General features: G+C 51.5%; 5 protein-coding genes across 5 annotated transcripts; 1 reads left to right on the top strand and 4 right to left on the bottom strand.

Moving 5' to 3' along the window:
• Nucleotides 1-3709: 3709 nt before the first annotated feature.
• BCR38DRAFT_447317 (uncharacterized protein) lies at nt 3710-4243 on the bottom strand. Its single transcript, XM_040861140.1, has one exon. It carries the CDS (start codon nt 4131-4133, stop codon nt 3822-3824), a length of 312 nt encoding a protein of 103 aa, XP_040711355.1. The 5' UTR covers nt 4134-4243; the 3' UTR covers nt 3710-3821.
• A 147-nt stretch (nt 4244-4390) lies between these two features.
• Nucleotides 4391-5439, bottom strand: BCR38DRAFT_73095 (uncharacterized protein). Its single transcript, XM_040865591.1, has 2 exons — nt 4773-5439; nt 4391-4705 (listed from the first exon to the last, which is right to left on the bottom strand). Exons 1-2 carry the CDS (start codon nt 5313-5315, stop codon nt 4649-4651), a joined length of 600 nt encoding a protein of 199 aa, XP_040711354.1. The 5' UTR covers nt 5316-5439; the 3' UTR covers nt 4391-4648.
• BCR38DRAFT_353044 (uncharacterized protein) lies at nt 5425-5757 on the top strand (the record flags this gene model as incomplete). The annotated part of the gene is made up of 1 exon (XM_040856747.1): nt 5425-5757. One exon carries the CDS (start codon nt 5425-5427, stop codon nt 5755-5757), a length of 333 nt encoding a protein of 110 aa, XP_040711353.1.
• A 356-nt stretch (nt 5758-6113) lies between these two features.
• On the bottom strand, nt 6114-6960 carry BCR38DRAFT_73075 (uncharacterized protein). The gene has a single exon (XM_040865590.1). The coding sequence runs from the start codon at nt 6828-6830 to the stop codon at nt 6339-6341; it is 492 nt and encodes a 163-aa protein (XP_040711352.1). The 5' UTR covers nt 6831-6960; the 3' UTR covers nt 6114-6338.
• A 131-nt stretch (nt 6961-7091) lies between these two features.
• Nucleotides 7092-7667, bottom strand: BCR38DRAFT_352792 (late endosomal/lysosomal adaptor and MAPK and MTOR activator-domain-containing protein; the record flags this gene model as incomplete). The annotated part of the gene is made up of 3 exons (XM_040856730.1): nt 7092-7359; nt 7411-7556; nt 7614-7667. The coding sequence occupies 3 exons, from the start codon at nt 7665-7667 to the stop codon at nt 7092-7094; spliced, it is 468 nt and encodes a 155-aa protein (XP_040711351.1).
• Between the last annotated feature and the right edge of the window lie 4782 nt (nt 7668-12449).

The following is a 12449-nucleotide window of genomic DNA, read 5'->3' as shown; positions in this document are numbered from 1 at the left end:
AATCATACAGGTTTCTTAGGGACTAGGGGTCGTCAAGCATCTAGAGGTCGTGTAAAAAAAAATCGGATGCGCTCCTACGGCGGTTAAAGAAGGGTGGAGGGGCAGAGAGGGGATGCAGTCAAGTTGGAGATGCGAAGGTCTCGACGTCGAGGTTGCCGGAGACGGACCAATCGTCGCAGGGACTGGGCATCTATCTCGTCAGCATGGTCATGCACTGTGCGTGCGGGGCATTTCTGGTGTAAGCTGGTCGTGGCAAGGACAGTGCGACGACCGACACGCGCCCTGTATTCTCGCGCCGTGATGACGACAACCAACAGCTCGAGGTTGTTGAAATGTGACCGTGTTGCGAAGTTAGATTTGTTCAGGTGGCCGTATCAAAGTCCAACTGTGAAGCTTCCATCTTGAAATGAAGGCCCCGTATTCTTCTTTTTCGGGGCCGCAACTAGTATCCAAGCGCACGTAGCTAGCTGCCTGCTTCAGCGCCAGAGAGGGCAAGCGCGGGTGATCCAAGCTCAACGGCGACACTGAGGAAGCTGGGGAGGGAGGGGGCCAATCTGCCCCCAAAATGCTAGACGCGTTCCATGCATTTGCCGCCGCTCGCTAAGTTCAGGGAGAGGCCAAGCCTATAGGGTTGACCGGACTTTGGTTCGGCTGATTGCGTGTCTCGGGTAAGGCAGAACCATTCCAAGCAAGTACCTAGGTATGCAAGCGCGCCACCTGATTCCTCTGTTATATGTCTGCCCAGACTTGGGACGAGGGTTTCCTTGCATCCACCTGCTGCATGCATGCTTGCGGGATGGCGAATTGATGCGCTGTCAATCCCATTTGATTCGTTCGTCTTTGTCACCTTGTCACCCCGTCTTAGCCGGAAAAGCCAAGCGTGGTCCGAGTTCTCGTCTGATGCATATACTTGGGTTTCTATCGGCATGAACAGCTGCAAGGCCTGCAACTCCACGGAAACGCTGCTATATGTCCTGTCATCGCCGCACTGGGTTTCGAATCTCTGTTTCTGGTGTTTTGGCAGCAAATTTGTAGCTCGTGGAATGGTACTCAAGACTAGATTGATCGGCCGGCCGGCCGTTGGCTGCTGCTAACCCCCCATAAAGCTTGGCGCTATAAACGTAGATTGCAGAGACATTCCGTATGCACGATGTCGCAGAACTACTCGTCACATATGGAAGCAAGCGGCATGTAGTCGGTTGTATGTACCTGACATAACGGTAACGTGACGCTGTAGGTTCATGTACCTGGGACATGGAGTTTGGCCTTATTTGTGTGTGTCGGTTGGTTTGAAGACGCGGGGGAAGGCCGCGATAATGGGCTAGTAGTAACGGATATTACGCACATTACGCACAAGTGACCCGGCCACTCCATTTATTTTCTTTTTTCTTGCTTGCGGATGACTGTTGGCGCCTAATGAATCGACTTCCATATTCGCCTTAGTGGTCAATTGGGCTTCAACTGGAATTGGCTCGGCTTGCGGCTCTCAAGGGTTGTCGTGTATGGTTACCTTGACGAGGGTCAGGGGTTTGCGGGACAAGATGGCAGAACGGAAGGTCGTTTTGGACTAGGGACAGTTGGTGATGCACAGAAACATGTACCTCGATATCTCCTCGCACCGATGTGCAGTGAACAGTGGAGCATGTGTGGGATGTCCTTCTGCGTGGAATATCCCAGTTAGGCAACCCTGGAAAGTCGGGAATAGACGGCGCTCTGTGCCAACTCAGAGCACCTTCATCCGGGACGAAGATGATCGAGTCATCAGCAGTTCGCCAAAGCGGGTTGAGATGTGGTGTCCGAAGAGACGGTGTGGGACGACAGACAGCTGCGGCTTATGCGCGTGGGAGAAAAGAAAAAGAAAGTGCAGGACAGTCGTTGGCATTGGCGAATAGGGGTTGGTTCATAGATATAGGGAGGTCACACGGCAGCGCAGAAACAATCGTGACTTCTTTGATCCTTTCGGCTCGAGGCCGTCATCTGGGGCAACCCGGCATCGCGTCGTCGTTCGCCTCATCACGAGATTTTCTCTGTGTGAAAGTGATGTTGTTGTGGTGTGGTTAGTGGCCATTTCTGTGGCCGGGAGGCACGACCCGTAGGCCGCGGCCATTCTTGTCTCGTGGTGCCCAACCAATAGCCTGCCCAATCTGCTCACCATGAGGCTGTGAATCAAACACGTCCTTGCCAACGGCCATCGACCTACCTTAGCCTACTATAGTGCATGGCTCAGGCATGGATGTAGGGTTTAGGGTGAAGGCGGTCGAACACACACACACACACACTCTCTCTCTCTCTCTGTCTCTTTCTCTCTCTCTCTCACTCACTGACACCCTCATCCACAAGGCCACACACCATGCATGCCTCTCTTGTGCTTCCCACCATCTCGGATGATCCACTCCTGACATACGTTGGCATCGTGCAACAGGGAAGACACCGTTTCGATTCCCCCCTGCTGCCATTGGGCAGACAGAAATACGACCCTCTCGTCAGCTTGAACTATGGGAAAACGCATGCTTTCTTAGCCACATGATTTACAAGAGTTCAGAGAAGTTGGGGGCTTCCCGCAACAACCACAGCTATGGCGTTTTTCATTTCAACTACCCGATTGGTTGAGTGTGATGAACTGCCACTAGCATTTTCAACCTTAAAACAAGTTACCTGCTTACTTTCCTCTTCCCGCATCGTGAAATCGGGTTCTTTGCGTCCAGATTCATCCCTAAAGATGGAGACTCGGTGATGATGACGCAAAGCTGGAGAGTCTTTCTCTGGAGGCGGAGAACGGAACGGCCCGTGTAAACACGACCGATTTGGGCCACAGTGCCAAATGGGTACGTACAAGGAAGGAATCACAACACGCCTGGCCGCTGGGGACGGTCGTGTAAACAACCATGACCGGTATCAACCTTTAAGAACACAAACCCAGAAATACGACCCCCGCTCGGACAGCAGCATCTGTTCGTGTAAACTGCAAAGCGCGTTCCAACATGCGCTAACTCGGGGGTGGACATCCGACCCCAGCCGGATCAATGTTATAAACACGAACGGGCACGATATCAAAGTACTTGGTCCTCCTCGTCGATGCAAACTCATGCCATCAGCCGCACACTGGACAAGCCTTGCCGTATACAAGGCTGACCTAATGCACACCAGCCTCTCTTCCGCCCAATGGCCGGGATCGTGGCCGGAGACGCCTTGACACGACATATGTCGTGTCATACCACCGGCTACTATACTCCGAGACAATCAAAATGTACCTTGTGCAGATGCTGAGTTTTCACCTATGCCCGCCGCTCCGTATTCCCATTCACTGTGGTCGTTGGTGGTGACTATAAGCCCCTACGTAAGTGGACCGGATTCAGTGGACGTGCTGGGAAACGAGGCACCCGCGTCGTGGTGGATTCCTCTTGTTCCAAAACTAGTCCTGCAAGTATTAACTCGTATTTCATCATCCTTGGCCCTATATTTCCCCCTCCCGGTCAGTTCCTTAAAGGATGATAGTACCTATCCCGGAAAATCGGTTCTTCATCCTTGCACTGCTGGCCACTATAGTGGCAAGTGTCACCATAGCAGAGTCACGACAGCGAACATTTGTAATATGACAAAATGCAAGAGAATGGATTGCCCAAAAGACTCCCTGTCCCCCTTAGACGTACAACTTCTACAAAATTCCGAGCAACAAGATGCGGGTGGGCCTGGCCGGCCCCCCCCTCCCCCCCCCCCCAGAGAGGCAATGCCACGTTGTCCCCAACCACCGTCGTCGATCATCCTTGGTATTGACCATGGCTAACCGACACAAACGGGGTGCCCTGTGCATGAACATGGTGTCATTCATGTGAGTCGCAGGTACTGCGGTATCCTGCAGTATTTGGCAGCGCCGTCTCAGACCTTATCTCACCTGGCCCTGGATACATGGGCGGTGGGGACCCAGGCCGTGTCAGGGGTGTGACACCATGGCAAGAGTTTTCCATAACGGTACAAGCACCCAATGTCAACGTTGTGCGTTGGCGTCGTATAGGAACACCCACCCGGTCGAGGGACCGACTCCCGTGGAGGCTCGTGTCAGGGCTATGTCGGGTGGGCAAAGCCATCTCGATGTGTTGTGACATATGTTGGCTGCAAGTCGAGCCCTCTTGCATCTGAACAATATCGTTGCTTCCCGATGGTGGCTTGCTGAGTTGGACAACTCAGAAGCATCGGTCTGGCGAGAACCCCAATCAGAGGAAACAATATGGAAGAATGGGTAGGTGGCAAAAGCATCCAACCCTGTTGTTATCCTGCGAACCATGTAATATACTTTGGACAGCCCAAGGGCCAATGTCAACTCTCCCGAAGCTGCAGATGCAGATGCAGACAGAATAGAAGAAGCCAATCTTGCAGGGGGACAACCGAGATGAAGCCCCCAGTGAGGATGGTAGTCTGGTCTCGGATGTGGCAAAAATGCTAAACGTGAGCCCTGTGTTCCAGTGATTTGAGCCCTCTGCTTGTCCTGGAAAATATACTGAATTGGAGCGGCCCTTGTTTCGAGACAGGGCAAGGACCGAACCGCGACTAGCCAAATGGGTCTGCAGAAATAGTAGGTGGGCACTAGGGGGGCGGCCCCCGGCCGCAGACGGAAAGATCAAAATTCTGCGTCGTCGAGCGGGAGGCATAACTAGGGTCTGCGTCTGCGTCGAGACGAGAGCGTGCATATGTAGTAGACATATGTGGACTATCCTGTAGACGTCAGGGTTGGTATGCCGTCCAATGAAAGGGTGGATAGAAATGGGGCTTCTCACTACCACTACCCTCTTCAGGTGTTCATCGTCGGTCGACCAGTCCAGGTACTTGCAAGCCAGGTGGGGAAGTTGAGCCGGTGCAAATTGAACCATCGTCGACGTGGCATCTGGACAGCGTGTGGACGATTGTGTTGGGCGGAATGAAGTCCATTCGCATGCAACCCAATTGCCAGATAGCCTGAGTGGTACTCCACCAATCCTGGAGAAACGTCGTCGGGTAGAAAGACTGAACCGGCAGCAAAGGAGGCTTCTGCCAACGCATGTCGAAGACTGCACAGGTGAAAAAATTGACCGATGCTGCAAACAAACATCGAACCAACGACATCTTAGGGGATGATGTCTAGATGAGGCAAGTATAAGTATCATGTCGATTCCGGCAAGTGTTGCTGATGGTGTGTGTGTTGTTGACACAAAAGGTCCAAGAAGATCAAGAAGAGAAAGTAACTCGAACAAGCGCTTCAAGTCGTCCCGCCAAGTCGAAGAAAAGATTGACCTTGGGTTTGTAAGTCCATCAAAAAGGGCAGTGGTTGCCTGCAGCCTCATGTCTCGTTGACCCGAGGAATCAACACCGATTCAAGCAAAAACTGACTGGCTGTAGCCACGAGAGACAGCCAACCAATCAACCAAAACAAAGCCCAACAACCTACCAAGCATGTGCTACTTTGAACAAACACGATGGATCTGTGGCTACTGGCGCTGGGGGCACTTTCGTCAACAATGCAATAAGGAGTACCGGACGGGCGAGACGTGCGGGTTGAAACTCGTCTACAACACAAACAATGAGCCAGACAAATGCAAGATCTGCAAGGATATCGACAAAAAGCAACGCAAATACATGAAGCTGCAAAGCGATATATACCGGTGGCAACGCGAGGGCAACCGAAATGCGACGATCGAGAAGGCCGAGCGAGACAAGAGCGAGGTCGAGGACGCCATCAGCAGCATGCAGATGCAGCACCACAACAGGCAATACTCGATGAGTTAGGCATGCCGGCGGAAAGACACGGCGCGGGAAAAAGGCTGGGACGGGTTCAGGGAACGTCTGCTTTCCATCAGTGGAGCTGGTGTGGCAACAAGGTACACCACGCCAGCAGTGACAACAACAGGGTAGCCTAAGGAGGCAAGGGAATTGGGTCTTGATATTCTGGGTCGGGGTTTCTATTGGGCTTCTTCGTGCTGGAATTGCCGGTCCTTTGTATTGGTAGTGCAACGGTTGATTCGAATCAATGGATTTGGAGTCAGCTCTTTTGACTTCATGACAAGACGCTTGTAACCGCTCGATCGGTCCTGTTGGCTGTGACAAAAATCTCCCAAATCTGAGTTCTCGAGACGACGGTGCGCTTGTCGTGGTTTTCCGTCGGCGTAGGTATTATTCCCTCAGCAGTAATTTCGTCCGGCGGTTGGTCTGACAAAGCGGGGAAGAGGTTTGTAAAAACTGAACTGGATGGAAAGGCGTGCTGCCTGCAAAACAATGGACTGTGGGAAAGGGGTCGAGGCCGCAACAGTGCGATGTACACACCTGTTAGGGCAGCAACTTCGAGAAGCGCCTGGGTAAAGGTAAATGACTCAGTAGTACGCGAGGGAGGAATAGAGGGGTAACAGCCCCGTGTCGATTCTGCGTGAGACTTGCCTGCAGACCGTCTGTTTCCAGCGAGTCACAGGAGAAGCATATGCTGTGGAAACAGCGGCTAAGTGGCCAAGAAGGGAACAGGGGCTGCGGGTATCCCGCCAGATACTACCGTCTGAGTGGCTAGTCTGACCCGCATAGTTTGTCGCACAACCCTGAGAACTAGGGGCACTGTTTTCGATATAAAAGGGTATCGGTCCAGACTCCGTGTAGACCTCATTCTGGAGTGCACCGAAGCCGGAGAAATTTGGGTTTAAGTGATGACATTTTGACAGATAAACCGCGCTAGCCTGCGGGCCTCCTTTATATATCTCCACAGCCGAGCAGAGGAGTAATCGAGGACGTGGCCGTGGCCCTATGGTCATTGTGCTCGTGAAGGATCCAGCGGCACGTGCTAATTGGCTGTTCAAGAGCCAGTGAGAAGAGAGCATTCCGACAAAGGAACGAGTTGATTGACTCGAATATTCTGCAGTACAGGGAATATGTCCCCATCATCAACTCTGATATCCAAGCGTGAGGCTGCATAGGACCCGCAAGACTGCGGTATTGAGCTTGGCTGAGCCGTTGCAGAATCCACACGAACCCCGCCGGGATCCGAGCCTACTGCCGCATCTTGCATGACAGGTTCCCCCAGATCATCTCACGTCAGAATCGAGAGTGTCGCCGCCGTCATTAGTAATCCGTGATATAGTTCATGCCACTGCGGTTGCTGCATCGGCAAATGTCCCCACAAGAGGCTCTCCTCCTTCCTTGATCCCGGGCATACCGCCCTGCACCTCCGTTATGTCGTCGTCACTGAGCCAGTCCACGTGTCCCTGTACCGAGGTCATATCGTCACTAGCCAACAATTTAGAGATTATGTTTTGGTATTTGTCCAAGCAGACATTCTGGCCCGAAAACATGGTCGGATGGGTGCGCTGTGACTCCTGCGGTGTGATCTCGAAGATATCGACCAAATTACTGGTACACGTCAGCCGCCCAACATCCCGTAGCAAATGCATGTGGCCTTACTTGGACGTGCGCGCCACCACCTTCTGCAGAGCCTCCGTCTCCCGTTGTGATTCTTGGGGGTCGGCCTGAGGATTGATGTTCTGATCGCTGAAGCTGCCGTACTGGAAGTTGTTTGGGTCATCTAGAAGTAGTCGCGAGACATCATCCTGACCGACACGTTAGACTCGCAGCAAAAGGCCATGGCCAAAGCATCCAGAACCCACCTCGTCGAAGGGATCGTCGCCGCGCCGGCCAAGGCAGGATGCGCAGGCTCCCATTGCGAATGCGACCGTCGAAGGATGTAATCGAAGGATGTCATCAAATGAGGATTGGATAGGGTAGGATGGGGTAGCTATGGACTGGGAACGAGAGTCCCAATCGACAACCTAGTGCTGCAAAGTCATAAGGATTGAATAATCTGCCTGGCTTCGTTACCGGCGAGAGTTAGAAGCCGCGTCAGTGCACAGAAGCAGTCGGTCGATGCTCCCGCGTTGCGACAGATTGGATGTTTTTTGCTGGTATGGTTGCACCAATCCAGATCGCCTGCGCTGCACGTCATGCGGGCCGCCCCGGAACTTTTGATGTTCCGCTGAAGAGTCCCACTTTTGCCCCGGCCAAGTTACCTTGATCGGCAGCGGCATTGGTCAAGAATTAACGACAGTGGCACTTTCCATGTTGGATGCCGATTTGACGTCGCAGACATGCTGGCAAGTCAACGTGTCCTGAGACAAGCCATTACCAAGTCATCACATCACCAAGTCATCACATCACCAAGTCATATATACGCTTCGTCGCGGTCATGTTGGACTTGAAAATGCATTGACGCGGTTTACGCTTCTTTCTCACTTCTAGCTAAGCCTCAAAGTCTCAAGTCCAGCGTGTCGCACGCCGTGATCAGGAACACTTGTTCTTTGCATCAAATGGAGATGCTACCTTCTCACAGCAGCTTGATGTAGCTTGCCAGGACTTGAACTAGAGGGTCCTGTTTTTTCCAAGGTGGAGTCTCGTTTCTGTCTCGCTGTCCCGCGGATTCGGTAGTATGCCTTAGTCTGGTCTACCGCCTGAAGCAGAGAAGCTTGCGAGAGCTGCGAGAGGTTGGCTTCAGTGGAGTCGTGCCTGGCATTTTCAGACGCTCCTTTCCTCTTCGAGATGTCCGCAGAAGTCGAGCATGGCTAGGATAAGGAATTAGTTATTCCTTCATGGTCTAAACTCGACAAGGTTTCCCTGCTTCCCGCCCTCACACCCCACCACGGTGACAAGGTTAATGGCATCCTTGTATTCATCCCAACATATTCGCAATCCCTGTTCCCGCTATAGTCCATCGTACCTTAATCAGACGTCGTGAGGGGCCCCTATAGCCTACGTGTAACGAAAGTAGCTATATGCCGCCTCAGGCCGCTGCCAAGTACGACACACTATTTTCAAGGCAGAAGAAACATCTTGTGAGCACATCCACCGTGGTTATGGGGATTCGTTTCCGTTCCTGCTAGGAATTGGGTGGAATCAGCTTGTGGAAGCATGCTTGCGGTATTGCTTGTGCTCAATGGCTGGCCAACTTTCAAGAGCCCGGTAAAATGCACTCGAAAGGTGCTGGACCTGGGGTTTTGTTGGTCACTTGAGAACTGGACTAGAGTTGTGGGCGTTGCTATCGTGTTTTGCCATCTAGCAACTGAGCTAAGGGACAGTTGGTGTCCCTGCCTGAAGCAATATCACTGACCTACTTTCAAACAGGAAAAGACCACTTGGGGATTGAGATAATTAGATAGCATCCATGCGTAGTACTTAGTGTCTTCACAGAAGACCACGGTCCAGCTATGCAATATCAGGGTAGATAATTTAGCTATTGTAAAATAGAATTAGCAAGTTGTGTTAGCTGCTGCGTGTTACTTTGTCTAAAAGCTAGATAGGGTCCTCAAATTAATGTATGTTGATTTTGTTTTGAATAATAACAGAGGACTAGTGGCACATAGTCCACTGGCGGAGCCCTAGTTACTCCGTAACAATGTATACTAGTTAGATAGGTAACATTCTACCGTTACACCTGACGGAGGTTAACCTAGCTCAATAAACATCACAATCCTCCATGAAATAATGTTGATGCGCCTAGATTAGAAGGGACGAATGAAAAACTCGATGCAATATCAAGCGGGAAATCGCCACTCTTAAGCAGGACTCTTAACGCTAATTTGTAACACAACTTTGAGCTGAGATATCTTGATCCCAGGTGTACCAGATAGGTGTTTGCAGTCCCAAAGAAGTGGTGCTAGAACAAAAAAGCCTCTAATAGTTGGCGATTTAACATAAAAATAAAGGTGGAAAATTATAAGGCTGGTGCTTTTGCCCTAGATGAAGTGCTATCTTGGTAGCAAAGTTTTCATTCGACTAAGTAGGCCTCCCTTAACTACCATGGCGACCAACGACAAAGCGTACCACTGTCTGTAAAATATTCTCCAGAGTAGTGCAACGAACACTATTTGGGGTCTAGCTGCTAAACCACTAAAGAGTGCTGTAAGGTTGAGGCTAGCAAGTTGAGTAATATTAACGAAGCACGTAATCCTCTTTTGCGGGCTGTTGGAAGGACCGAGGGAACGATTACGGGCCGCTATCGCACCACGGCCACTATACTCTCGCAGAGACCTCGCAACAGCAACAGGAGAACCAGTAGTTAGTGGGACTATTGTAAGGTGGCTGCTAGGGACGGGTCGGACAGCTTCAAGGCCCAGATAGCATCGATCTTCTCAGGGGGAACTTAGTTGGTAGGTTGAGAACCAACGTAGTATGGTAGTGAACGCAACGCAGCGTATGTATTTAGTCCAGCCATTAGGGCACGGTTTGACATACGGGAGTACTGGTAGAGGTACTGGGGGCTTCGAGCCTACGGCGTATTTAATAATAATAATATTAACGGGATCTTGATCAATGCAATGGATACGTATAAAACTGAACTAGTAGTATATCAGTGTTAGAGTCGTCAAGGCTTAGTAGGCATTACCTATTGGTTAAAGGACTGTCTACTATTAAAGTCTAAGAACCTCTATCACTTATATAGCGATTTCCTTTTTCACTAATTCCTTAGATCGTTACTAAGCCTGCAAGGTTTAGTCAGGTAACCTTTATCCTCATACCTGCTTCTTTCTTGAAGGGTTCTTCCGTTCCGTGTTCCTGGTCCCATTTCTTCTTGCGGGGCTGCCTAGCCTGCAATCAGGCTTGTGAAGTTAGTTAGAACCAACGATTCGTAATATTAAGGCCCAGAGAGATTGTAGTTGATTATTTCAAGCCTGTTTCCGTCAACCTGATCAAAGCACTACGGTTCTTATATGCTGCTGTTATCCGCCTGGACTGCAGATCTTGTTGAATATTTCTTATTTATCTCTACCTTCTTCCCCTTACAAATTGCGGCCTTCCCACCCGACATTACCATGCCATTATTTTAGCCCGCTTAAATAAATAACGTTAGGAGTTTGTAATATAACGTAGTTTCGGGACTGTCGTGATTCGTCGTATGATTATCCGCCAGGCACGGGATGGAGTTCGCTCCGGACAAGAGTGAGCTGATGCACTTCACTTGAACCCGAGACCCCTCCCCGCAAAGTATCCGTCTTGGAAACGCTACAGTAACGCCGAAGGTCTCGGCAAGGTTCCTAGGGGTCTAGTTTGACCGCAAATTAACGTGGCACGCCCATACCGAACGGGTTAAATAAAAAATGGCGACTCAGAAGCTAGCCCTAACAAAGCTAGTGAACATGGCGTGGGGCTGCGATCTCATACGGGCGAGACTACTGTACACGTCGGTTATTCGCAGCGCGATCGCCTTCGGGGCGGCTGCGTGGCACACTATAAGTGAGGAACCAGCGGGACCAGCTAAGAGCCTAGTCGGGATACAGAATGAGTGCCTCCGAATAGTCTGTTGCGCCTACAAAGCGACACCGGTCCGATACCTAGAAATAGAGGCAGCTATCCCGCCACTAGACCTATATCTCAGTGCCCGGGCGGCGAAATTTGAAGAACGGCTACGGAATAACGGCAAAAGGAGCCTGCTTCGGAGCGCGAGCGCGAGAGCGTCACACATACTCCGACAGGACACGCCGGCGAGACGGAAGCGGGCGTCACAATCGCTCAGACCAGCGGGGTACACGATAGAGAAGGAGGCTAGGGGCTCCGAGTGGATAGGCAAGGCGAAGGAAATCCCGGCTGCCCTCCTAGACCACTGGGAGAAGAGATGGCTCTCCGGGGCAGCACAACACGACCGCCAGCGACGCGCTATCGCCGAGGAGCAGGAGGGGCCCTCGATGCGAATGCCGAAACAGGGCAAGTACTCAGACCTAAACCGACAGGGGCGTCTACCCTATGCCAAATCAGGACCGGAAAAATAGGACTATCAGCTTTCTTATTTAAGATAGGAGCCTTCGGTGTGTACTCGCAGTTATGCCGCTGTGGAGAGGCCCCCGAGACGGCAGAGCACGTAATTGTCACGACCTGGGTTGCATCGCATTGGTATAGACCTCGATTAGGTGCTATCGACGAAGATTCTACTCTAAGGAGCGAAGGAAAGAAGATGACAACTTAGGTTTGAGGGAGCGCGACTAAGTCATCCACGCTTGGCGGGGCTCCTACAAGGGTTATGATTGGCTTCCCACCTGGCACTGCCATGGCAGGTGTTCCAGCTGTACGTCACCTGGTTGTAGTGAGTCTGCGAGGGTTGACCTTCACAGTAATCCTCTTTTGCGGCCTGCTGGAAGAATCGAGAGAGCGCCTACGGGCCACTATCGCACCATGGCCGCTGCATACACGTAAAGACCTGGCAACGGCGACGGGGAAACCAGTAGTCAGCGGGACTATCACAAGGTGGCTACTCAGGACTGGCCGGATAGCGCTTAGGCCCGGATAATATCGATCTTCTCAGGGGGACTTTGTTAGTAGGGTGAGAACTAACATAGTATTGTGGTGGACGTAACGCAGTCGCTAATAGAGCGAACCTACGTAGCAGCGTATGTGTTTAGTCCAGCCATTAGGGCACGGTTTGACATACGGGAGCACTTGTAGAGGTACCGAGGGCTTCG

The sequence above is a fragment of the Pseudomassariella vexata genome, assembly GCF_002105095.1.
Source record: "Pseudomassariella vexata strain CBS 129021 chromosome Unknown BCR38scaffold_16, whole genome shotgun sequence".
NCBI lineage: Eukaryota > Fungi > Ascomycota > Sordariomycetes > Amphisphaeriales > Pseudomassariaceae > Pseudomassariella > Pseudomassariella vexata.
The sequence above is the reverse complement of the archived record's forward strand: the minus strand, read 5'-3'. Positions and strand labels throughout refer to the sequence as shown.